Source organism: Balearica regulorum, chromosome 17 (assembly GCF_011004875.1).
Source record: "Balearica regulorum gibbericeps isolate bBalReg1 chromosome 17, bBalReg1.pri, whole genome shotgun sequence".
Taxonomy (NCBI): domain Eukaryota; kingdom Metazoa; phylum Chordata; class Aves; order Gruiformes; family Gruidae; genus Balearica; species Balearica regulorum.
Genome location: NC_046200.1, coordinates 12,120,146 through 12,147,326, shown reverse-complemented (window position 1 = coordinate 12,147,326; position 27,181 = coordinate 12,120,146). Strand labels below are relative to the sequence as shown.

At 43.5% G+C, this 27,181-nt stretch overlaps 2 protein-coding genes across 8 annotated transcripts; one reads left to right on the top strand and one right to left on the bottom strand.

The window, feature by feature from the left end:
- Nucleotides 1-381: 381 nt before the first annotated feature.
- On the bottom strand, nt 382-25,244 carry C17H12orf43 (chromosome 17 C12orf43 homolog). Of its 6 annotated transcripts, XR_012838081.1 has the most exons (9): nt 25,030-25,193; nt 24,487-24,532; nt 23,560-23,658; nt 22,815-22,888; nt 22,412-22,499; nt 21,649-22,020; nt 2,244-2,375; nt 1,404-1,484; nt 382-627 (listed from the first exon to the last, which is right to left on the bottom strand). XR_012838081.1 is itself a non-coding variant. In XM_075769174.1 (7 exons), exons 1-6 carry the CDS (start codon nt 25,227-25,229, stop codon nt 21,672-21,674), a joined length of 834 nt encoding a protein of 277 aa, XP_075625289.1. In that variant the 5' UTR covers nt 25,230-25,244; the 3' UTR covers nt 382-2,375; nt 21,649-21,671. The 6 variants fall into 6 exon arrangements, 2 of the variants coding, with proteins under 2 accessions (XP_075625289.1, XP_075625290.1); XR_012838078.1 differs by adding an exon at nt 8,058-8,247 and having other exon boundaries at nt 382-2,375; XR_012838080.1 differs by having other exon boundaries at nt 1,404-2,375.
- Nucleotides 3,802-19,534, top strand: HNF1A (HNF1 homeobox A). 2 transcript variants are annotated; one of them, XM_010304380.2, is made up of 10 exons: nt 3,818-4,384; nt 11,372-11,571; nt 12,187-12,373; nt 12,511-12,749; nt 13,592-13,749; nt 15,510-15,711; nt 16,979-17,170; nt 17,449-17,570; nt 17,868-18,009; nt 18,589-19,534. In XM_010304380.2, exons 1-10 carry the CDS (start codon nt 4,050-4,052, stop codon nt 18,714-18,716), a joined length of 1,905 nt encoding a protein of 634 aa, XP_010302682.1. In that variant the 5' UTR covers nt 3,818-4,049; the 3' UTR covers nt 18,717-19,534. The 2 variants fall into 2 exon arrangements, with proteins under 2 accessions (XP_075625286.1, XP_010302682.1); XM_075769171.1 differs by lacking the exon at nt 18,589-19,534 and having other exon boundaries at nt 3,802-4,384; nt 17,449-17,995.
- Nucleotides 25,245-27,181: the final 1,937 nt, after the last annotated feature.

Sequence of the window (27,181 nt, the reverse complement as noted above, 5' to 3'; positions counted from 1 at the left end):
CCTAGTGTAATAAGCAGAATACAAACCAGTAAGTCCAAAACATGAATAATGTTCCTATTGTATACCCATTTACACTTTCATGCAGTTGTTCTCAGTGTTAAGTAATCAACGGTTCAACTACTTTATTACACGTAGGGGAGAAGGAATTACATCGGAACAGTTAATCAAGACAGACTATTATTTACCAATAAAATAGATTTCCATTAGAGGAACCCAAGACATTCTTGCCTGGAAGGATATTGGAAAATGCCAGGAACCCAGTTTTATAAGATAGCTGTCACACAGTGTTATCAGACCATCTGCTACTTCAGGAGAAAAGAAAATCATAAATAGAACTTCTGTGCATTTTCTTTTAAGTGTACATAGGACAATGCAAAGTAATTGAACACATTTAAATAATCTTTATTAAACTTGCCATTAAAATAAAACAGAAATCAGACTTCTTGTGATTACTAATTGATGTATTTCTCCAATCTGCATCCAAACTGATTTGTAACATTGTTTGTAAGCCTGCTATTAAGGTGACCAGTTTAGTGTTATAAAACTGCCTATGTCTTGTCAATGAAGCACTGAATTTGAAGGGTCTCAACCATCATATTAATTACACTTAAGGAAAACCAAGCAATTCTGCAGGGAAAAAAAAAAAGATACTGCAAACATGAGAAAAACAAGCAGGTATCGCTCGGTGTCTTCAAACTTCAAAAGTTTCCCCTATCACAGTTACCAAGATCAGGTTAGTCAGGGTGACTTGAGAATCAAGTCATGGCCCAGCAAATTGTTGCAATTAAGGAAATCAACATACACTAAGTACTGGTAATAGATGAAAATGGGTATAGCAAAACCAAGACCTTTTCTTTCAAATATTCATCCTCAAGGCAAAATCCCTGAGTACAATTCATTTACAGGAGAACACTGTCTGGATTATGGCACTCTACAATTTAGCTCTTGCTCTACTACTAGAGCCATCATCTAGCTGGTTAAAGCTTTGCAGCTTCCACCCTTGACTTCTGCTATTCTTATTACCTCACAACTGCACTTCTAATAATCTGAGAAATATGATATTGCAATCCTTAATGCAGGGTATAAAATAGGGGTGCTGATTAATTTGCAGCAGGGGTCTCCTTCCTGCTTCCCAAATGTGCAGTCTGACTGCTAGCAATTTGTAACATTTAAGAAACACTGAAAAGCTCACTGGTTTTCCTGCGCTGAAGAATCTGAAATACTTAGTGGAGTGCTGAACCATTCACTAGCACAGTCTGGCAGGTTGCAGTGAATGTAAAATTGACCACGTAGAAGTTTACTTCTGGTTTTGTTAATTGTCCAGGCTCCTGCAGTTTAAAATGGACAATTCTAATAGACCAATGGATAAAGCCCTTCAGGATAAAGCGATAGAGAACATTTACCTCCTCCTCAGTATTTGAAAGGTTTCCATATTCAGCTAAGGATTCTCCACATGGCATCCAGTTGTAGCATTCATTGAGGCCCTAACATACAAACAGATGTTAATTTCTGTTTTTATAGACTTCAAAGTTCACTGGTTTCAAGACAGACTGTTTTAAAAACCTCTGCAGCTTGAAGTCTTCAAGCAACAGCAACAAGACTTCTGGGTGCATAAGGAATCCTTGAAACCACACAATATAGACAGATAATTTGTTGCTATGTTTTATTCTCTTTACAGTTTCCCTTGACAAATATTGCTGTTCTTTGTCTAAACTTAATGACCTGTGCCCTGATGCCCCTTCAAGCATTCAACAGGTATATATACTTACAGAACATAGATTGGACAATCTTTTAAACAAAAACAATGGTAGTATTTTCCATTGTAGTTTAGGTAAAAGAAATCACCATGCCAAAGACAGACAGAAACAAGTAACACAGTATGACAGGATCTCCCCTGTCACATATTGCAGGAGGCCCACAATCTGTTGTCTCTGTTTGCAAAGTCCTTGAATTGTAAGGACATATCATGCAGAAACTGTATGTCATGGTTGGATACTGTAATTACAATCAACAATTACTGTTATCAGCCAGCATTATTGATGTGTCTACTGGGGGGGGGCAGCAGAAATAATGAAAACTCTAATAAAAGAGTAAAATGTATGGAAATTGTATCAAAACATTAATAGGACAATGCTAAAAAAGCTTACCATTCTTTAAATACTCTTTATTAAGAGTGTGACCAAAAAAACCTTTAGAAGCTAAAGATGTCTTTTTACATTAATGTTCACATGAAAATTTCTTACATTAAATATTTTTACATGGACTCCAAATTGTTACTTCTTTTCAGCCACACAAAAGAAAGTCTTCTATATCCATCTGAGCTTTTTTAAACTCAGTGCAGAGAAGGGACCTGGTAGTCTGGGTGCAGATGCCATCTGAAAGAAAAGCTAACAGTTAACAATAGTCCTGGTTGGAAGGGTCAGCCCAGCAGCCCGACCACAACTTGCTTTGCCTGGAGGGAGGAGGGGGTCCAGTCTCCGAAGGAGCTCTGTCCTTCAGCTGCTGACTTAGCATGTTGTCGCATAAGCCTGGAGAGCATGGCTAATGCTGCCCTCAAAGGGAAAACAGGGGCCAAGGTCACTCAGCAGCATTGTCTTGGGACATCACTCAGTTTGGGGACAGTCCTACTAGGCTCCTCTGAGCTTGGGCCTGAAGGGAATGAGTCAAGAGAGACAGGTAGCTGCCCCTAGGAAACCTCCATTGAGAAGAGTTTTGAGATTCCTTCTCCTGTTGACCACACAAGGAATCGTTTGAATGAGATGCTCATCCATCAAGTCCACACATGCACATCAAGTTACTCCCTAATTTAAGCAAAGTAGATAGATTCATTCATATATTTTCAGACCAGAAAAGACAATCTAGTTATAAGGACTCCCTGAGAACTGCACTAAGTGACTCCAGCCCAGCTGGTAAGCATGCTTTAGGAAGTCACCCAACAGGTGGGAACAGAACCTTAGAGCAGGGCTGGTATCAAGGAGGGATGGAGGCAGACGATAAATGGGAACCACAAGCCTGCCCAGAGCACTCCTCAGAAGCAGCAGGGCAATTGATGATAGGGCAGGGACTTTCATAGCATGAACCAGCACCTGGGGCTATTCCTTACCATGTGCTTTAATCACAAGCAGAGTGGTGCAAGCCCTGTAATCCCCCGAATTATGTGGGTACGCTGCTCATCAATTAAGCAATAAACATAGCATGTTATAATGGCGGTACTAGTATTTGCGTATCAAGATATGCAGCAAGCCAAAGCCAGAAGTGAAATAGTCATTTAACACTTGATGCCCTGGCACAGAGGTCAGCTGGAGCTCCAGAACATCCTGTGACCCTTGGGAACATTCATATAAACCCAGTGGTCACACTTCTCTGCTGGGGGGTTGCACAAAGGCTGGTGAAGCTGCCAGTGCAGCTTTCTCTCAGCCCAAAGCCTTTGGTAGGGGCTGAGACTGGCTGAACCTCACCACAGCTGCAATGTTCCAACGGCAGCACCTTCTCCTGAACCGTGCACAGCCAAACACACCTCTTCTTTTTGGGTACTCCACCTCCTTCCTTCTCTAAAACTAATGGGGCCAGAAATAAGCCACATTTATCCATCCTCATTTTCCTAGTTTTCTTTCCACAGCCTACTTTACTTTTCCATGCTACAGACCTTTTATCCCTTCATTTTACTCTCCTCTCTTCTGCTTCCCTCCCTTTCCCCCTCCCCCTGCTTTGTCTCCCTCTGCACTTTGTGAACTGCTGCTGCAGTGCTGAAGTCCAAAGTTCAGTAACTTGCTAAGCACACAGATAAATATGAACCTTGGAGAATTTACATTGCTCCAATGTAAACAGATAGCCAAGGGTCCCTTTATCAGCACTGGCTCAGGACAGTTGTGGGGGGTCTGAAGTGGCTCAATTTTGTATTTTGTTTTTTTGGGGGGGGCGTAAAGGCGGGAGGCTGTGCCGTGCCCACTCTCCTGACAGTCGGGCGTGCTACCTCAGGAACATGGTGTAGGGAAACTGGAAGCAGGATAACCCGCAATTCAAATCCAAGAGACACCAGCCTGAAGACCATGGTCTCAAAGCTGAGTCATCTTCAAGTGGAGCTGCTGGAAGCGCTGCTGGAGTCGGGGCTAACTAAGGAGACCCTGATCAAGGCGCTGAGCGAAGTGGATCCCTACGTGCTCCAGAGTGAAAGTCAGCGCGCTATCAATGCCCTCCAGACAGAGAAAGGGGAACCCTGTCCCGACATCCCCAACCTCCCCAACGGAATGGGGGAGTCCAGGTTATCGGAAGATGAAACCTCTGATGACGGGGAGGAATTTACCGCTCCAATAATGAAGGAGCTGGAAAACTTGAGCCCTGAAGAGGCTGCTCACCAGAAGGCTGTGGTGGACAGACTATTACAGTAAGGACAGATTTGCTGCTCCTCTTTCCTGCTTTCTTGCACCCTTCCTTCTAAATCTCTTTTCCTTTCCCCTTCTGCTCAATGTCCCTGGTATTCACAGTTGATCCAGCTGCTCAGAGACAGTCTTCATCCATGCCATGACTAGCAGCCCCAAAACACTCCCCAAATTCTTTATAAATGCTCAAACTTTCCTTTCATCTCATATAAAATGCATGAAGGGAGCCATGGAGCCTGGTTACATATTTGAAGTGCTTATATCATCTGGCTTCAGAACAGTCCGAGGCCTGTCTAACTTGCATCTCTCAATGTTGGATTTAAATTTTTAATAGCATTTACAATTTCAGTCATCAGGGGAGAAAAAAATAAAGAAAAAAATCTGGTCACTCTTTACTGGTGCTATATTTGTCTGAGGATGTACGGTAAAGTGAAGTCGTAATGGTTCCCTGCTATATTTAAGAAGATTAATATTGTTAACTTTAACCAATAATCTGTAGCAAAACCCAGTAAAGACAAACCAAGAGAACTTGTTCTTGTCATTCTTGCGAGTGCAAAGTTCTCCTGACTTCAGTGGCGATTTTTCTTGTAGAAAGAATACATACTAAATACATGCAGAGCTTAAAACCTGGGCAAAACACTGTTCTACCATCCCCTGCCTGTCACAACTACAGCATATGCAGCAACAATTACAGGTTTTACTCCCATACAAATTTGCCTTTGCAAACAAGCATTTTTGAAATCAAAAGACAGGAAGAGTTCTCCAAACCAATAAGCCTCATTACAGACTCAGAGAAACATTCACCAGGATTCCCTTTTGGGATTCTTGCTGGGATGCAATTCCCGTGGGCAACCTAAGAGGTTTGTCCAAGCAAGGATCAGGTTCATCCAACCTATTGTTCACAACAGGAACAGACTCTTGCCTGTCTGTTTGGGGGATATTTTGACATGACAAGCTGACAGAAGACAAAAAGACGCAGCAACATCCTGCACTTACACTTAATTCTTCACTAAAACTAAAATCCATCCAGAGAATTTCTAAGGCTTTCTGATCACTCGCTTTCACGCGCAAAGGAAATTAACATAAAATGTAACAACAAGAAGCAAACATCAAATCCCACCACAAAAGGCCAGAGCTAGAAACATAGCATGACAAGAGTTAGCATTCACTGTAAATACTTAGGAGAAGAAAGCTCCCTGGCAGATTGAGAGTTGATGACTCTGCAGTACCCAACAGAGGAAAATTCACTGGATCAGCTCTTACCTGGGTGGGGAAAACATTTCCAATAATTCAGTCTTCTTTCTGGCCCTGTACGTGTCTCATCTCTTCCCCACTTCCAGCTCTGCCACATCTTTTAGTCTCCTCTGTTCCCTTTACCTCTTTCCCATTCTTTTTACGTATTCCCTTCTCTCTTCACTTTTGTCTCTGCTGCTACTCCTCCCATTTTGTTGTCTTCTTGGCTAATTCTCTCTTTCCCTTCCACTCTTTTTCTTCCCCTCATCCTTGTCTCCTCATCTTCCTGAGTCTGCGTACAGGTCTTGGGGTAGTTTGAGCCCAGTGGCACCGGGCGGGCCCTGGCTAGTTACTAATTATCCAATGGCTTTATTATTTCTCTTTTGTCTTATAAATTTATAGATGAAAAGACCCTGATAAGCTTTTTGATCATTAACTTCCGATGGTTTATCGGGTATCTCTCCACAAAGGAAGCCATAGAAGTTGAAGAAGAGCACCTGGCTTTGTCCCATTTTCTGCAATGAATGGGTGAAGCAGGACTGAAGTACCATCCGCTGTGATCTAAGAACAGACACACAGATGGAGGGAATTCCTTCCTGCCACCCTCACTTCAGCATAAATTCTGCTTTCTGATCCTCCCTGCCTTTCTAGGAGCTTGCTGCCAGTCTTTCCTGTGCTTATTACTAGCCTCAGCACAACAGCCTTACCTCTCTTGCAAACCCATGATATTAATGCTTTCCAATAAATAGTCTCACATCAATCTCTAGTCAGTTGAGCAGCATTCCCATTTAACAAATGGGAACTGAGGTACAGAGAGATTCTGTGATCTACCTAAACCGCTAAGATAGTGCGGAGGGGACTGGGCAAGAACAAGGATCTCCTAAGCCTCATGCTGAATCTTAATTGCAAAGCTTTATTCTGGAACATCAGGGTTTTCTTTCAGCAGTCCCTCATATCACAGCATAGAGCAATTCACTGCTGCTGTTGAGGACAGTATGAGAGGACCAGAAGCCTCAGTTTCAGCAAAAAGTTACGAGTATATTTATGGAGGAATATAATAGATCAAAATTAGACAAAGTAAAATGAAAATAGTAGGAAATCTGTATTAACATGTTTCAAATTTCTGGTCAAAGATTAAAAAAGAGCAGCTGTATGTCTGAGAATCTATTCAAAGCATCTGAACCAGTATCAGGGTTTGATAATATGTAAGCAGTTGTTACCTATTAATAAACTTTTTTTTGTTTTTAAGAACAAACCTTTCCATTAATAGATGCCTAAAGGTAATGTCCTTAAAATAGTATTCTAAATATTGTAAGACAGGGCAGAACAGTCTATATAGAAATTATTCCCAGCAATAGATAAAAGGAAGGCAGGCAAGAATCTCCATGCCCAGGGATTCCCAGTAAAACTTCAATGCTTACAAAGCTATTTCAGCATCTACACAAGGATTTCAAATCCGGAAACCAGATGGAGGCACTTCTGCCTTTGGGCAGAAGCCTCTTTGGGCATTATTAACAATTCCTAGTCTAATACTGTAGACCACATTTTAACAGAGAGCTTGACTTGTGGGCAGCTATTAAGTGATACAAGAAAGTCTTTGTGGTGACTGCAGCCATTGCTTATAAAGTAGAATCAGGAAAGTGTCCTTTGCTAGGCTTTCCAGGAGCTGGAAAGAAAAAGAAAATGACAGCACCAAGAGACCAACTATGTCCTCACAGGACCACTGAAGTAGAAACCACAGTTTGGAAAGCACTAGTCAAAGCCGAGTAAAACAGGATGTAGAGAAGATACACCCACACAACTGGGGACACCTGTGGGTATTGATTAGATTTTTGTCCCTACAGGGGAAAAAAAAAATGCTAAAGGCAGTTCAGACAAAGGTTTCTCTAGTGAGGAATTAACATAATTTAATTTTGTCCCTTAATCTATCTCACTGATCTTCCATAGATTTAGTTTGAATAAAAACATTCTGTCCATATCACTCCACACAGAAAACAAATTGCACCTACAATAAATAACTCAGTAGGGAGATGGAGCTGTGTGGGGTAATTCCCAGATATTCCCCAGAGTAGAAAACAAGAGAGAGGCTACCTTGGGGGAAGGGACAGATCATACTACCGCAGGTACAGCAAATGGAGAGAGGTATAGCAACAATTCACCTGTAGGGCAAGGGGTGAAATTCCATTAGGAAAGAGAGAAATTGAGATAAGCAATAGATTTCCCCTGGAGGCAGGGATAAAAGCATGTTTTCCATGAGGAAAAAAGAAAACAAAGATATAATGATAAAGGTTCAGTCTTTTCCCCATGTAAGCAGTGTCTTAGAATGGCTCTAGCTGGGGAATCTGGAGATGAAGCTGCCACACCCCTTTCATTTCCACATATAAACCAAGATGAGGCAAACCAGGCCAAGTTCAATAGAAAGGAACCCTGCCGGGATGGTCTTACCTTCCCTGCTCTCTGCCTAGCCCGGCTCCAGGCTGTGCACTGACATCAGTGAGGGTTGTCTAGCAGGCTCCAGAGGAAAGGGCCAGAGGATGGTCCTGAGTACTTCACAGCTCTGAACCTCTGTTTAAGCAAGGTCTGGTCCAAAGCAGCAATTCAGAACCCACCTCAGGGAAATGAAGGGTTCTCTTGCCTGAGAATAGGAAAGAAGGAACAGAGAGACAGAGAGAATGAGGAAGAGGAGGAGAAAGAAAGGAACAAAGGAAAAGAGAAAAGTCAGGAAGAGTGAAGGAAGGAGAAGGTCCCCTGAATGTTACATCTCTACCTCTCTGGAATGGGTTTTCTTTAATGCTAACAACTTGATATTTACTTTCCATTTAAATTTGAGATGTTGCTATAAATTATCAACCAGCCTCTTGTTCCCTTTGAGTTTATAACTAACTACCTGGGTTACTTATTGTTCAGGTAACAAAAGGGAGGTGAAAACGCCCTTAAAAAGTGACCTCAGAACTAAGAAAATGGGAAACTGGCATGGACAGAGGACCCAGGCCCTGTGGTTGAGATGAGCCAGGGAGAAGGGCTATGCTCAGACAGCAGTAAGCAACTGACAGCAGGAGAGCCAGACTTAGGAAGAAGGAAATAAAAACTAACTGCGTGAGAAGATTTTGGAGACAGATTAGACCTTGGAGAACGAGAGAAGAATGGGGAGACAGCTTGCATCTGGGAGAAAGGAGAGCTAAAAAGCAGAAAACAGGCTTGGAGATAGAAGAGGAGAGCTTGAGCAAGGCAGACCCATTTCTGCAGTTTTGACTCACTGAAGCAATTGAGATTTTAGTGCAACCACAAACAGGAGAACTAGGTTTGGGGTGAAATCCTACCCTCTGACAGTCAATGACAGTCTTACTGCCAGTGAAAGAGCAAAGGTTTCAACTTATGATGTCTTAGTCAATGGTGAAGGCTCTGCAGGTGGAACTGTGTATTTTGGGCAATGGTTCACGCGAGGGTTCAGCTGACCAACTGCCATCGCTTGTTCAGTGATGTAGCCTCAGGCCTAAAGCAATTGCTGCATTGACATTACAGCCTGTGCTTTGACAATGTACAGAGTAGCTAAGATTTCATACAACTGTCCTATGAAATCATACTGTACTAAGTTTCCACTGCAGTGTTTTGCCTCAAAGCTCCCTGCTTTGTCACAAAAGACGACAGAAAAACCACAGGGCTTTAACCATTTGAGAAGAAAGTCACAGATACTTCCTGCATTATTCCTACTATAAAGAAGTGAGGATTTCAACAGGGGAGACAAGTGACTCATGATTGGGGGTGCAGGAAGGAAATGAACATGTAACAGAGGCTTCCATCAGTGGTAACATAGTCCTTCCTCTTCCCATCTGAGCCAGAACTCAAATCTAAGAGACCAGAGGTTTCAAGTCAGAGCCTTTTCTCTTTTATATAGGGACTTGTATAACAAATTCAGGGTGCAGGTGCTGGCTAGACTATTACAAATACAAAGGGAGGAGACCGGTCCTTGGCTTGGACAGCAGAAGGAAAAAAAAACAACCAAACCCAAACCAACACACTAAGGAAAGAAAAGATTTTGTAAGTTCAGCCCAATTTGAGGCTTCTGAAAGACAAAGATGGTTAAGGGAAGATGCTAGAAAATTGAAGCTTCTACAGCAAGTGTCCCATCATAAAAAGAGAAACAAGTGTTCCTGTTTAAAGAAAGCAGGTTCTTCAGAAAGCTGTAACTGACACTGTTTCTGTCACACTTTAACTGCAGCAGAGCTTGCTCCTTGGACTATCCAGCCACTGGGAGAGAGGCTGCAGGGGAACAGAGATAAGGGTGTTTGTACTGAGAGAACAGGTGTGGACTTTGTCCTCCTTATCACTTTGCAGCCTCTGGCAACCTCCTGAGTCAACAAAGCAACGAACAGTACGGTTGTTGCCTGTTGCTCAGACCTGTGTGTTCTTGTGACAGTTTCTGCACAATCCTAGGTATCTCCCCCCCCCCTTGCTCCTGTGATTCTGATATTGGATGCAACACCAGTGTATGTCTACAGCATGCAAACCATTTTCACCAGACATTTCACATAGAAAACACAGAAGGATGTTCTTTGTTAAAACAGAACCAAAGTTGTTGGTTTTTTTCTGTAGAGAGGCTCTTGCACTGTTCGGATCTAGACTGCCCGGTTTTACATATTTCTATTTCTATGGTGATTTTCAGCTCTGGTGAAATAAAGAAGTAATGTTTTCTCTATTTTCCTTAGGAACCTTCATGGATATTCTAATCTGAGATCCTACAAATCAGAGATTCACATTCATTATGAAAACCTGAATCAGATTAGCTTCTTAAGTTTTGTGAATAGGTCTCAAATAGGTCTATTCACTCAGCTGTTACCCCAAATGAGGGTTTGCCTGTTGTTCTTCATTGCATTTAGAAGCTTGAGTGGAAGCTTGATGTGAATCAGTGTGTTTGAATAGCACATAGCAGATGTGCAAGTACATAATCCTGGATGACTTGGTGCATACATATGCATACATAGCTGTCACATGACAGTATGATGAAAGCCTGTTTTCATTTCTTGAATCACTGCAAGGCAACCCAACCTGGACCAGAATCAAGGCATGAGCTAGGTTCAGCCTAATATCACAATGAGCCTGTCTTGGAAAATTAAGTACATCTACCCTAAGCATGTCGGCCTTAAAGAAAGGGGGATAGAGAAGAAAAGCTATGTAGAGAAAGGAAGAGAGAGATGTCAACTCTGAAAAAGAGATCTGTAGTCATAAAACATACTGAAATGCGACATTACTTACAGGAAAAATGCTATAAATTCACCTTACTTTCCAGCAGAAAGGTCCATTTCTTGCTCACATCACTGGTCAGCACTTTCTATCATTTACAGATGGCAACTGCCTTGACAGAACGGGCCAAAACCTTGTATCAAAATGAGCACAGACAGCAAAGACTATGGCTATGTATTGGGAAGTTCCCTTAATAACCAGAAAGTCCCCTTCTAAGGGGAGATCAAAGTGCCTACAGAGAACAGTTCCAAGGGAGCTAGTGCTACATCTTTTGCACTTTGTTTCTAATACCATGCAGTTTTTACCCTGAACAGAGTCATAACTGAACAAGGTACCACACCGAGGAACAGCTTTCCTTTACGCAGCCAGTTAACACTCTGGCCTCACCAAACGCAATGGTGATGACTGACATGCAGGGTGCACCTCAGGAGGTACTAGTGCACTTCCTTGGAATTCAGCTCTGCTGAGTGCAGGTGTTAGATCTCTCTCTCCTGAGAAGTGTTTTCTGCTCCTTCCAGAGAGGATCCCTGGCGAGTAGCAAAGATGGTGAAATCCTACCTCCAGCAGCACAACATCCCTCAGCGTGAGGTGGTGGACACTACTGGTCTGAACCAATCTCATCTCTCGCAACACCTCAACAAGGGCACTCCCATGAAGACTCAAAAAAGGGCAGCCCTCTACACCTGGTATGTCCGCAAGCAGCGAGAGGTGGCCCAGCGTAAGTACGGCAACAACTGTTCTCCTTTCTCCATTTCATGAAGGCCTCTGCTCTCCTTTGCTAATCCTTACTCCCCATTTTTACCAAGGAAAAATGGAAGGAAAAGCCACTTTCAGCAGGAAGTTTAGAGAAGTCTAGGTCAGTATTCAGTGGTGAGGTGAACCAAACAATACATGGAAAAACACTCCCTCATGAAGCAGCCTGCAGACACCCTACAGCAAGCACTTCTACATTAATGAGCCTGTCTGGAATCTGTCTTACTTAATTTTGTATTGGTGGGTTGCAAGTAAAATGAGACATTAAGCCTTTGGATGGTTTTGCATGACTGGAGTCCTGCTTACTCTAAACTCAGCTGCATTTGCTTTCATTACTCCAAGGTGGGAGCAGAGATGCAATGCATACAAGAGAAAGAACAGGTAAATAAGGTCCTGCTAGGAACATCTTATCAGTTTTAGCAGATTATGGAACTTTATTTCCACCCCATTGAGATTCCCTCTGCCTTGTATGAGATACTCTCTGAGGGTAAGTTGCATTGGGCTTGCTAGGCACTCAGATAAATGCAGCTCTTGGAGATGCCTCCAGAAAGCAAATTCCCTTGCCCCTTTGTGCCTGCAGAATTCACACACGCTGGCCAGGGTATCCTGACAGAGGAGCCCATGGGAGATGACCTGCCCACCAAGAAGGGAAGAAGAAATCGCTTTAAGTGGGGTCCTGCCTCACAGCAGATCCTGTTCCAAGCCTATGAGAGACAGAAAAACCCCAGCAAAGAAGAGAGAGAGGCACTGGTGGAAGAGTGCAACAGGTAAAGATGGGTGTCTGGCTTTGAGGAAGAGGGGCAGAGCAGGGCCTCTGTGTTCTTGGTGTTTGCTAGAGCCTCTGCAAGGCAGGCTAATGGTACAGCAAGCTCAGCAAAGCTCTTCTTATGCTTTCCCCCAACAGAGCGGAGTGTATTCAGAGAGGTGTTTCTCCATCCCAGGCCCAGGGACTGGGCTCGAACCTGGTGACAGAGGTCAGAGTTTACAACTGGTTTGCCAATCGCAGGAAGGAGGAGGCTTTCCGGCACAAGCTGGCCATGGACAGCTTCAGCGGACCACAGCCCACCTCTGCTACCCCTCTAACTCCTCACAACTCTTCCTCCCTCCAGCCACCATCTGCTCTCTCACCCAGCAAAGTTCACGGTAAGGAAAAAAACACCAGAGGGAGATCTCAAAGAGACACAGGTGAACCTACCCAAACTCAGTCACCAAAACTCTACCCCAAGGCCCCCCCCACTTTAGGAGGTGAATTTACAGACAGAAAAAGCAGACTTGATACAAGGAAAGAGCATCAGCGACAGAGACCATGTCTCTGAGTGAGAAGAGTGGCTAGAAAAGCAAGGGTGACATGAAGTTCAGTAACAAAACTTTCAGCCAAATCTCCTCACTTACTTTTTGACATCCTGCACTCCCCAATGGCTTGGCAGGCAGTAATCCCCTTTCAAGGGTTATCCACTGGCTGCCATCACAAGTCAGTGCTGTATCCTTTCACTCATGTGTGCGCCTCCTACTCTTTCCAATACATATCAGCACCATCAGACTCTGTGACTGAGTTTTCAGGCATCAGGAAAGGTCATTCGCCATCTAAAAAGAGCAGAGCTTTTTCAGCTTCATAGGCCAGAGCTGGTAATTGCTCTCACTCTTGGAAGATATGATCTCACTGAGACTCTCTCCTCTCTAAACCCACATCCAGAGGGGTGGTTTCTAATGAACCCTGCTTGCTCCCTGCAGCACACACAGCCATACCTTAAAGTCAGTATTTGAGGAAGCAATTGTGCCAAGTCACAGAGGAAAGCCAGGGCAGGGTGGCGAGAATGCCTGTTCTCCTGGTTCCCCTACTACCCACCTTGTCTCTGCCTCAAACATCTAAGGCAAGCACCTGCAAAGGAAACTGAATTTAGTGCTTGCCAAAGCTTCTCAGTTTCTCATTTTTGACTACCAGTTTCCCATTTTTGACTACCAGTTTCCCTCCTGTTGTGCTGCAGGAGTAAGGTATAACCAGCAGCCAGCCAGCGAGGCAGAGTCCTCCAGCAGCAACCACCATGGGAACAGCTCCATGGTGACCACCCAAACCATCCTGCATCAGGTTTCTCCCCCTGGACTGGAGCCCAGCCAGAACCTACTAAGCACAGACACTAAGCTGGTAAGTGATGTATACTTACATTCTCGTGACTGGAGGACATCAAGTCCTCTGCCTATGGTCACAATATGGACTACTGGGAAGTAGTTTTTCCTAGAATACTCTTAAAACCACCTTCTTATAGAGATATTACATAGCAACTTTGCACTGAGTGTGTAACATGATCAATCCTGACACACATGTGCTCTCTAGACTGCTGGTGAGGATGAATATTAGAGCATGAAAGCAAAAAGTATAGCCATTTCCCTACTATCAATCATAAAAGTCTATTCTGAAAAAAGAGCTCAAGGTATGACATGATTTTCTTCTTCCCAGGAAACCCTGTTCTCTCCTTTCCCCAGTGAGAGTTTCATCATCTCATGTCCAACCCTTATTTTGAACACTACACATCTCAAGATAGTTGATCAGACAGCAATGGGAATAACAGAACAGAGATCCCTACTTACATCTATCTTACCTGGAAAATTTAAGCCCAATACCCTGTATGCAGCACATACCATTGACACATTTACTGGATATCTAGACCGTAGCATCTGCCTTCTCAAAGCAAATTTCCTTTTGAGATTTGACTATACCTTTTCCCACATAATTAGCAATGAAGCACTAGAACTACATGACTGATCATTTCATTTGCACATGTTCCCTTGCTTACAGGGAAACAGTTGGCAGAAGTTTGCACTAGTGCATGCTGGCCTGAAGCAAAGTTAAGTTCACTATAAATGAATGTGATTTGAATCTCGTCAGTCACTCACTTTGCTGGCTTTCTGGTGTCTTCCTGAAGAAAAAAAGTCTTTCATGAGATGCTGAAAGTCTTCTACAGCTGTCTTTAAAATTGATATGAAGGTGATTTGTCCCACTCTAACCTGTTGGTGCTTACACTTACTAAAGATTCCTTACAGTTTTTTGTCTGAGAGAAGAAAAAAGTATAATATAAAGCATTGAACTTTATCAGCCAAATTATTAGAATGCTACTTTGCTGTTGCACAGTACTTCAACTACAGGTCTCCAAAGGGCCTTGCAAATTCAAAACCCATTAGAGCACAGACACAGGTTATGTGTCTCTTTTTAGAGGCTGAGAAAACAGTCAAGTTATTAAATTTCTCAATGACTCAAGGACAGACTGAATCAGCAAGACACCCAAGCACAGAACAGTCCTGTTCTACCTAACAGGTAGATGTCCTCTCTAACAGCAGGGAACTGCCAGGTAACACGGCCTGAAGAACATACTGTATGAGGAAAAGGTCTAAGGAAACTTTTCAGCAACTCCTTTAAAATCTCACTGACCTCTAAAAGACACTTGCTGGGAGAAAGGGAAATTACAGGTATTTCTCAGAGGAAAAGGTGAACAAGAAAAGAACAACTCCAGGATTCTGTGCTGAACTCTGCAGCTAAAATTATTATGTGAGATTACCTGAGCTTCTTAATTTCTCTGAGCATTGTCTTCTACCCTCAGCTGTAAAACAGAAGATAAACTTTCCCTATAGAGAATGCAGTGGGACTAATCTTATTCTTGTTTGTAAAACCCTTATGATTTCTCAAACATGAAAGAACTAAACCAGCAAGGATTTACTCTTAGTATTTCAACAGCTGACCTTTGCTAGTTAATTGATGAGCACAGGGAAACTGCAGACAAGCAAGTGCGAAGTCTTTTGAGTTCACGAGTGTTCAGAGCAGGCAGGAAGAGGGAGAGAATGTTTATCACAGCTTGGGGACTTGCCATGCTCAACCTTCTGCAGATGGCATTGTCATGGTCTTTCACACAGGTCTCAGCTCCTGGAGGAACTCTCCCACCTGTCAGCACCCTGACTGCCTTGCACAGCCTAGAGCAAAATCCACATGCACTGAGCCAGCAAACTCAGAATCTTATCATGGCATCACTGCCAGGCGTAATGGCAATCGGAGCTGGTGAGACCTCATCCCTAGCACCAGCATTCACCAACACTGGTGCCTCCACATTGGTGATAGGTGAGTACTGTTCTGTAATGACTCTACTTATCAGGATTCAGATAAAGAGCTACCTGTAATTGTTAAAATTACCTGCCTTGATTTCAGAGACAAAAGTACTAAGTTGGCAACAATACGAACCTGGGGAAATCATCACAAACACTAAGGATCTTCAGCAGCACTACATACAAGTACCAACAGACTTAAGAGACAGATGTTCCCTATTCATGTTAGAATTAAGTTACACATAAACCCATGTCTCGAGCAAAGGACTTTTGCAATCTATTCCTATGCCAACATTTTGTTTTGTTGCTCTGCATCTTCCCAAATATAAATGTAAAACTTCCTTAAAACTACGAAAATTGAAGCATGTTTATAGTGCTTGAAAGACAAAACATCCTGTTCTACTTCCTGCAAAGAGCAGCATATGCCTTTGGAACCCACAGCAGTAATTACTATTTTTTTATATTTTTCACTTACACAGCTTTTCTGGACTTGGATGAGATTTCATTCCAAGACTAGTCTACTGCCAAAGTGCATCTCATTAGATAAAGGAAAATAAAATGTATACTTTCTTCTTACACTTTCTTCCCAGGAAGAGAGAGGCCTTTTTTTGTTCCATGGTGACAGCTGTGAACTAATTACCATTTCTTCATTTATACCCAAGATTACAATATGGATTCTAATTTTGTGCAAGCCAACCAAAAAATAATGGGAGGGACTTGCTGATTTACAGGAACAGGGTCTGGACAGTTGTGAGAAATGGGTAGTAATGTGTGAAACCTTCTACCTCTTTCTTACTGGTCCAAATTCAATACCTTGGCAGCCAAAGCAAAATGAGCTTAAACTCTGTTCCATGTGGCTGGACAGCCACAGCATAGTTCTCTCTGTTGCCAACAGCTTCATAAAAAAAGAATAAAATGAACTGGACATGGGATGATGCTCTGAGTTTACTTCTGAGCAAGGCCTGGAACTCTTAATCAGGTTAGCACTAAACTGGAAAGTGACCTATACTGGTGCAAAAGGATGTACACAGGAACACTGGAAGTCAGAGGTAGTTTTATGGTACCTGTTTGCACTGTACATTTTTCACACTCCCACTTCATTTTCACAGGCATGAAATCTATTCATAAGTCACAGATAACAACTGGAACACCTGAAAAGCAGGATCTGAAGTCACCCTGCGATGACAGGCCTGCCACGATGACTATTTCAGATGGTCCAATGCAGAGCAGCCACAATCCTCCCATAGTGTGTGACACTACTGTCATCAGTCCTTGTTTTTCAGGCCTGGCCTCAACCCAGCCCCAGAGCGTACCTGTAATAAACAGCATGGGGAGCAGCCTCACTACCCTGCAGCCCGTCCAGTTCTCCCAGCAACTGCACCCATCCTACCAGCAGCCCCTCATGCAGCAGGTCCAGAGCCACATCAACCAGAGTCCCTTCATGGCTACTATGGCCCAGATACAGAACCCTCACGGTAAGAATGTCAGCTCGTTTGCTCAAGCAAGCAAAAAACTAAAGGCTCTGATCTGGAGCATTTGCTGGGTCCTTGGGCTTGCAGCACTCTATTTTCCTCTTCTATTATTGTTGCTTTAATTATGAAATTATTTTTCTCTTGCATTCATTTCCCTGTCCCTCCACTCCCACTGTTTCAGAGACAGACAGCAGGCCCACGTGCATGAGGAGAACAACTCAAACTAGTAGTCTCATGCAAAGCTCCAGCATCCACACAATCTTGTTTTCTTTCATGCACAGCTCTCTACGGCCCCAAGTCTGAAGTGGCCCAATACACACATACAGGCCTCTTACCACAAACCATGGTGATAACAGATACAGCCAATCTCAGCGCCCTGACTAACCTGACACCAACTAAACAGGTAACAGCCTTTAGCACATGCCTTTGTTCCCCCACCTTAGAACTGCACCAGTCTGCAGGTAGCTCCTTGCTTGTCAAAGAGGTTTTGGGTGTGTGGTCTACACCATCCCAGCAGGATGATCTTTCTTATCTCCTTGCCTTGCTGGTACTGGCTGCAATACTGGACGCATTAGAACAAGCTCTTCACTGCATCATTAAGGATGATGTAATCTCCTTGGAAACAGCACCTGCTTACTCTTCTGTCATGCCCGTTAGAAGGGATCTAGAAACCAGGCGCTGCTAACTTTCTTTTCTCTAGGCATTCGCATCTGACTCTGAGACTCACACAGAGTCTGGGATGCATACGCCAGTGTCACAGGCGCCAACGATACATTTACAGAACCAAGACACAACCATCCAGCACCTTCAGCCAGGCCCTCGCCTCACCTCAAGCCCTGCTGGTAAGAGCAGCACTCGCTATCATCTTAAACCACATACTGCCATTTCTCTTGCCGATACTGTAAAACCCAGACAGAAAATGGTAACTGGGGCTCACCGTTCTCCAAGAGAGCTCTACCAGTGTTTTGAGGGGTTTGAAAAGCTGGTACAAGGAAAAGATTCAGAGCACAGTCTGTGCAGACTGAGTAAGGCCAGGCTGTGGAAATAGGACCCTTCTTCAGAATCTAGAAAGGAAAATAACCTTAAAAATATTGACAAAAGTCAGTGTCCATGCGTAGCCAATCCTGCAGGCAGTTTTCAGGGCTGAAAAGCCCAAGACTCCCTCATGAAGACACTCCAGTTGGATCTTCCCAGTCCTGAGAGAAGAACTAGAACATTAACAGTCAACTAGAATCCTCAAATCTGAACTCCCCGATGCCATCAATCCTCTCAGGCTAGCTTTGTACTTGAGCTAGGTATACAATGGCACATAAAATAGAACAAGGAAGTTTTTAGTCATGCTGGAAATTCGAGTGTGTGCACACATAATAAGGGGACTGCAGTGCGAATTTGTACTTAACTTCTGCCTGTGCCTTTGACAGTGTCCTCCAGCAGCCTGGTGCTGTACCAAAGCTCTGACTCCACCAATAGCCACAGTCAGCTGCTGCCATCCACTCACAATGTCATCGAGACCTTCATCTCCACACAGATGGCATCCTCCACTCAGTAATCAAGACAGCTAGCTCAAGAGTGCCTGCCATGACCAACCTGTCAGGTGCAACTCCAACCGTGTTTGCCATCGCTGTCACCACTGCCTTCCCCAGGAAGGAAAAGCTGCTGCACTCAGCCGACGTCCAGCCCCTACTGCCTCATAGAAATCCCTTACTCAGCTGCCTCCATGAGAGAAGATGTCTCAGGCTCAAGACAGAAGCCATGGAAAGATGATGCTGGCACTGCTAAAATCTACTGCACCCCAAAAAACCCCAAGCAAACCCAAACTGCATGAGCCATCCAAGAACGACCAGATGTCCTTTTGTGGCTGCTCAAGAAGGAATCCCATTAAGATAGGGATCTGAATGCAATATGGCAAAAATACCAGGGCGTGGATGGGACTTTTGTTCTGCTCAGCCTTCATCAAGCTGGGCCTGTACAAACCTGCCAACACCAGCCTAAGCCATGCAGGAAAGAGCAAAGCTGAGCTGCCAAAGAAGGAACACCATCTTTAAAACACTCACCTCCTTTGCTGTAAAGAAGCACCAATGTGAACTATGAGAAATAATAGTATCTTGGAGGCAAAAGTGATAGAACCTGGTTCCTGGCTGCAATGAAAATCACCAAGAAACAGATTCAGGAATGGCTTGGCACAAATCTGTCAGTATGGGATCACTGACTACAAGCTACAAATCCTTTAATTAACTACAAAAATACCGAACATTGTCAGCTAAAAATGACCTGCCCTAAAATCATGCTATCCTAGTGGAAATGGCTTGGTTATTTTTGATATAGCTCTGCTTTGTTTTAAATGCAGAAATTAAAGTTTAACAGCAGTGAGGAGATTCCAGTTCTCTGCATTAACCATGTGGATTCTCATCTTGTGCATCTTGCTGAATGAGCCGGGGGACAGCATTCTCCACAGGTCCCTCACACTGCACAACACCTGGGAGGTTCCTATGCTCCAAAGAGCAGCGGTTCCTTCAGTTATTCTCTATAAAGATGTCAGCTTGAATTCATTTTATAGAACACAGTTCATTCTTAGCTTCCCTGTAGGCTAGATTCTGTAGTTCTTGACATGCAAATAATTATCCTGGGGTCTAAGAGTCTTACTTGCACTAAGTGAAGGGGTTTAGCCGTAAGGATCTACTTATATAATTCCTCTTCTAATGATTCCTCTCTCCTCTATTAACTCTCAATCTTCACATCACTGATATGTCACTAGCCAGACATGAAAGAAGCCCTAATTAACACTTTTTTGTCATTGTGACTGAAATAGAGCTATTCTTTCAACTGTGAAATGGATGAAAATCCTTGAGACTATAAAGTACTCAAGACTTTTAAAAGGTTAAAATATGAGGGAGAATTCAAAAAGAAAAAGCCCAACAATGAACTCTTCAGTTATCATATCTGGAAATTTCAAAATTGCAGACATCCATTACAGTTTGAATTGATATGATCTCCCTCTAGATATTATCAACCATCAGAGACTAATTTCAGTAACTAGATACTTTGAGGAATTTTAGCCTAGAATTGTTTCCTAACCTCCCATATGCATCATTTGCAAATACATATAACTTCCACTCAGCTTAAAAACAATCACCATAAAACAAGTAAAAAGATAATTTTAGATCACTATGCATTTGAAACCCCAGGTGGTAGCTTCAGTATACTGAAGTTTTAACTGGTCATAAGATAAGTAACTTGGCACATTCAGTTAGATGACTAGCCAATTTTCTACTTAGCCCTTCCATTTTCGGATGCCAACTGTGTTTTCTTGATTAAAAAACAGCAAGGATCTTACAGTAAGAAAGAAAACATCTTGGGTTTTCCCACGCTCAAAGAGCAACAGTTCACCATTTCAGTTTCTCTAATCTGGTCTCCTGAATAGGGCAAATGAGTTAGAACTACTGAAACTCAACAATCCTAAAAACACAAGAATAATATTTATCTGATAACAGGTCATTTCCTGAAATATTGGAGCTGAAGTATAAATGGACTAAGAGCCATAATGAAAACTACCAAACCCCACTGTATTTCAGAGAGATAAAAGTCATAATCAACCAAAACAAGGACTGAAACGCAGGGACTTTCAAGTTAGGCTGAAGTCCTTCCTGTAGCAGTCTCATGGCATTGATCACCAAGCAACTAAAGAGCCATCTTTGGCCAACATTATCTCTGCTGGGGGAGCCATCTGAATACAGCAAGAAAGCCACTGTTGTACAAAGCCTGCCAAATTAAATAAGACTAATAGTGTAGTAGAATTTAATAACAACAAATACCATAAAAAACTATACATGAAAAAAAAATTCAAAGGACTAACTTGAACAGAGCTACCTATTTATAACAAGTCTGAAATAAGCTCACTGCACACTCTGTATGCAGAGGCCCTGGAGAGGTGCAGATTACAGAGGGATTAGTAACATGGCAGGTTTCAACAACAGATTGTTATGATGATCACAGGAAAAAAAAAAACCCACAACATAAGGGGGCCCTGATATCTGACAGGATGTTTTTGATAAATTAGTCTCCCACAGGCTGGAGTTATTCTTAGTAGGCATCTAGGAGAGAAAAAGGAGTTGATCACCTGTTGCCATGTAAACCAAATTCAATTCATCACATACTTTCTCCAGGACACAAGATTTGGTTTAATGATATGAAGGAGCAGACCTGGAGGGATGCAGCTATGATTATATCCCTCTGTCACGCAAGTCTGTGCACAGTAGTTAATCCTTTTACACTAGGTCTGCATAGGCAGCAGCCTAGATAACTGCTGTGCTAGGAGAACAGCATTCCCTTCCCCAGGGGATGCCAACAACATAGGAAGTCACTTAATTAGACTCTCAGGCCACTGAGCTTTTAGAATAGAAGCTTTGCCAATTAATTTTCCCTCATATGCAACAACTCTTTGTTAGTTATTTTTTTCAGCATCCTTCATCCATCATAATCACCTGCCGTTTGCAGAGCAAAATCTTCATTCTCTTTTTTTCTTCTTCTTTTTCTTCTTCACAACTCCTGGCAACACTGAGTTCTCTGTACAATTGCTGTCCTGTCTCTCATGCTGTCCATTTGCAGACACCAACTGTGGCAAATCTTTGCTGATCTGGTCACACTCTGCTGGGTCTATTATTTTCTCTTGAATATTGTTCTCTCCCCTAATTTTCTTTTTCTTCTTCTTTTTCTGTCTGTGCTCTACATAACCCTGACTCTGATCCCGGCTGGAAACCTGGGACAATGCAGGAAAAGCACTTTGCTTCAGAATGTCTGCGGCTGACACAGCCGCCTCCTGGTACTTTTGCCACTCTTGGTCGCTGTCCGTATCACTGGAAAGGTAACAAAAGGAAAGGCACTTATGTTATACTTCTGCCTTGAATTCACCCAAAGCACAAACAGCAGAGTAATCTAAGATGAGAACACCCAATAAACACCCCGTGGCTTTGGGACTCCAACACAAGTTAGCATTTAACCAGTTTGAAGGCTGAGGTGATCTTTCCCCTCCTAGTATGTTGTAACGAACATCTCCTACAAACATTTCTAGTTCCCTAGCACTAAAAAAAGAAACAAAAAAAAAGATCTGCTCTAGTCAAATATAGGACTCATAAATAAACACTTCTCAAGCTCTTCAGCTTTCTATTCCCTTGCAAGCATCCCAGCTGCCTCTGAAATGTGGGACACAATAGTACTATAGGAGCAAAGCAGCTGACAACACCTCACCTGGAGCTAGACGGCTGTCTCCTTGCTGCAGGGCAAGGCTCCGATTTCCCACAGTCTCCTGGGACAGAGGAAGAGAAGAGGCGAAAACCTAAAATATGTACAAGAGAATTTTAGCCACAATATAAAACAGAGGTGAAAGCAATCAGCAGCAATCTCCCTGGGAAGCCTCACTGCTGTTATTGTATTGCTATAGTGGTTGACAGCAATTATTTGAGACTATCTGAGAGGAGTTAGGGCACAGAGATCACAGCTTCAAAGTAACAGCCTTCGTGGACGCTAAAAGAAATCCTTCTATTGCAAACACTTATTAGTCACTTGGGTGTACAACTGGCAATGGACAGGATCCATCCCACTTGCCATCATTTAACTAACAATGTCACAAATGGCTGTGACTAGAACTCACCATCATCTGCAGAGTCAGACTGTTGCACAGACGTTTGTGAAGCTCCTGATGAGTCCTTCAAGACCGTGATGAAACTAAACAGAAAACCCCAGTCAGATCTTAAGACAGGTTTGTGAAAACTGAGCTAAAGTTGGGTATTTCTAGGAAACAGGACTACAGGGACATGTTACATAGCCTCTTACTTTTTTCTTAGTGAAGCTGTCTCACCTCCCTGCTTTCAGAGCAGACCATGCCTTCTCTCCTTAGCAATGCATGCCACAAGAATGACTTAAAAGCAGCATTTCTAAAGCCAACTCTAAACACCAGGAATTCTAGTTCTCAGTGCTGTATTTACACAATAAATACACACAGTGGCAGCCCAGTCAGAGGCATACTGCTGGCACAACCCCCAATCAGGTATTGGCTTAGGTTGTAAGAATAAAGAAAGGCATGCCAGCCTTTAAATCATGAAAGTGGTAAGGCACCCAAATGCTACTTTTTCTTCCCCACAACACATTCACCACAGAGGCAAATGGAGAGAGGCAGTACTGCACAGGGAGTCTTTACCTGAGCAACACAGCACGTGGGCCAGGTTAGTTAACAGAATATTGGAAGTTTGCATTAAACACAAGAATGATGGAAACAAGAAGAGAAACTTCTCCTCCATACCCAGGCTGCACTTGGATCTTTAATTTCCTGCTTTTAGCACACAAAAGCATTGGTGTACTTTACACACAGAACAAACTTTAGCATTGCAAGCCAATACCTGTCTAGCATTGCTCCCAGTTTCTTTGCAACATGTGCTCTGAACTCTGGTGTTGTCTGTAGTTCATTTCCATCCTCATCATGACTGTTCACCTCATGCCTGTTTAAAATAATAATAATGATTGTATTTTTCAAGGCCAGGAACACCTGGTGCTCTCATCCAAACAAGAGATAAGGGACTGTAAAATTTTCCGCCCTCTAGTAATCAATTAATACTTGATAGGGAAGACTGCTAAGAAAGATGGAAAATAGCCCTGTAGTTTGGTTCCCAAAAAAGAGCTAAACATTATTTAGCCATCTCCATCATAGTTAATAATTGGATGATTATTCTCATTGAAATAGCCTACAAAAGCAAATAAGTGACATCAGGACATCCCTTCTCTTGCATGTAGCTCCTGTGTAGGCTGCCACAATTTACATAAAACTTGTCCCAGGAGAGAGGATTTTATTAAGCTGCCTGGCTGACAGCCTTCAAAACTGAGCCTACAGAAATGGTGCAAACTTAGATAGGACAGCACCACCTCCATTGCCAGGCTCCTAATTCAGGTGTTGCTTTCCAGCCAATGAGTGCTTGGCTTTGCAATTGCAATACTTTTTGAAGAAAGAGAAATTTTGTTATATGTTACTGTACTAATTCCTTCATGGGACACTTGCGGAGTCAGATTTCTGACACTTGGAACTAATGCTGAAACTGACAGCAGTAATACATATTCCCCTAGTGCTAGAGGGATGAGAAATGGGCTTTTAAAAAAATTATTTGCTTTTCCAGATTCAAGCATCATTCCAGATTATGGTTGGACCAATTCCTAAAACAGAATACGCTCTTTCAGTAGGAGGAGAAAGTAAGTGTAACTGTAAGTAGCACAAATAGGATATACTGTATTTTTTTCTTCAGTGAAACAAAAGTTTGAAAGCAGAAACAAAATACCTTAGGCTAGGCTGAGCAGGCTGTAACTGATCCTTTTTAAGGCCACCTGACAAAGGAAGAAGGCAAGTTTAAAAGACCTGTGACCAGGACTTCTTTAATCCCCCTTCTGGCACATCTGATTTTATAGCATAAACAGCCATGCCTGAAAGACAATCCGCACCCACCTTCGGGGGAAAACAGTTATGAGGGGAAAGGGAAATTTCCCACCGGCCAGGCTGTAGGAGACAACCTGCCCGGGAACGGGCTCTGGCCCCGGCAGGCGGCCGCGCATCGACACGGCACAGCCGGCAGGGCCAGGCCGAGCCCCCCTCCCAGAGGCCCGCCTCGGCTCCCATGGGCGCCGGCTGTTCCCGAGGCGGCCCGGTTCTGACACCGGCACCGCGGCAGAGAGGTGTCCCCTCCTGACCACCACTCCCCCGGGACACTCCCGGGGCAGGAGGAGCTGCAGGGGCGGTCTGGTCCAGACCGGCGGGGATGGGAGAATAGGACACGCCGCCGCTGCGGCGACGGTAGAGCAGAGCCTAGCTGGCCGCCGACCCTCACCACCGCACGGCTCCGCCCGCACCGCCACCAGCGCGGCGCAGTCCCAAGCGGCCTCTCGGAACCGCGCTGCCGCCTCGCCGCTGCTGTCCGAGTCCGTGTCCGACTCCAGGCCCGAGCCGCGCCTGGGCGCCGCCATCTTGAAGGTGCGCAGCCGCGGGGCACGCTGGGCGCTGTAGTCCGGCCTGTCGGCCGCAGGGCATGCTGGGGGCTGTAGTCCTCCAGGGCAGCCTCCGACAAGATGGCGGCGGCGGGGCTGGGGCCGGCCCCGGGAGAGCAGCAACGCCCGCGGGCCGCCATTGGCACCCCCAGGTCTCTCCCAATACGAGAGAATTGTGAGATACCGTGAAAAAGGAAATATTTATGCTATTGGTACCAGCTTCCAGAGGAGAGCGGGGCACATGGTGCTGCCCACACTGAGAAACCCCAAAGGGCAGCGAGGGCCCCGGGTGGCCCGACCGTTGTTTCCCACTGCCCCTTCCTTGGGCTGTGCTGCCGGGAATGGGAATTGCCCACGGGTGGGACATTGCTGAAAGTAAGCACAGCTTGTTTTCCGTCCATCTGTGGCTGAACAGCCTCCTTTCACGTATGCTGTACAGGCAAATATCTTAATGTTTCTCAGATGTAACAGCTCACACAAATAAAGAGTGAAAAACACACCAGTGGTACCAGAAGGCCCATACTGCTTCTGTGTTTGTAGAGAAAGAGAGAATACTTGGCACTTCATAATAAGGATGTGGAAAAAGTGAGTGACTGTAATAAAATTCCCAGTACTTTACCACATTTTATGACATCTCTGAACTGATAATTTCACTGCTTCAGAAATACTGACTGACAGCACTCGAAGTTTTTGGTGGTGAGTCAGCACAAAAATCTTCTACCATGGAAGCATGCAATAGGATGGAATCCATCTGCTGTAGGAAGTTATCTTTCAAAAGCAGGTGAGAAAAGATACTAGACACGCAACATTCATTAAGATAAGTAAAATGCATGAGGCAGAAAGCATCTGATTCCCCCACCTCTGGCAGGGGAAAGAAAACAGGCATCTCCTCTGCCTGTGCCTTTTGCAACTGCTTTGTCCATAAATACGGAATGACAAGCTCCGAGGATAACAAACCCACCTCCAAAAAGGCATTGAATCATTAACTCAAAAAACCTGAAGATTGCATGGAAGATGTTCTGTTTAGCACTCTTAACCACCTTGAATTGGTGGATCTTTCATCTTGGCTTAACGACACTCTTCTGGCCATTTCCTTCTAACCGGCTGTTAGAGGCACAGGCATTTCTGTCACAGACTGTGATGTGTTTCAGCTAGGTTATCTGCCGTCACAGATGCCAAGCACCAGATGCTTCAAAGCATGTTTTACTCAGGCAAATCAGGCAAAGTTCAGTGTGCTTACGGGCCTACTCTTTGAAATATGGCAGCAATATGATCCAGAAAAGAACAGATGAATGCATGTCACATACCAGAAATAGCTGTGTGGTCTCCCACCTTTCTGGTGTGGTACTGAAAGCAGAAAAGTGAAATGAGCAGACGTTCTTGGAAATGGCTTTTGCTGAACAACAGCAAAAGGCCACAGACACACAGGAACTCTTTGGCATGGAAATTTCAAGTAAGGAAGAGTATTCCCAAATGTGATTTAATACTGAATTAAGATACCATTGGGTTGAAAATACAAGTAAACCAGGGAGGATGGATGAGAAAAATACTGTTAAGAGGTTAAAGGACTTGGATTTCTCATATATGTATGACTTTCATAATTAAGAATTTTAGGATGGGGGTTGTGTGTACCATAAATATCAACATTATGTTTGACAATCTTGTGACTTAATGATGAAAAAATGAATAAATCAAAGTGATGTATTCTCATGCACACAATGAGAATGAACTGGCAACCAGGGCACAAAGTTTCTCTAAGCAATTACTAGCTATGACCTACACTGAAGAATGATACACATATCACCATTAGAATATGCACAAATATAAACGATATTTCTATTCCATATGCATGTCATATATATAGCTCATTGAAAGCTGATTTCTTAGCTTCAGTAAGGAAAGTATTCCCTTGCATCACTTATTATTGCCATTCAATGTAATTATTCTTTGCCAATGTGAGTAAACCTGAATGTCCCAGTATATTCTCCAGCTACC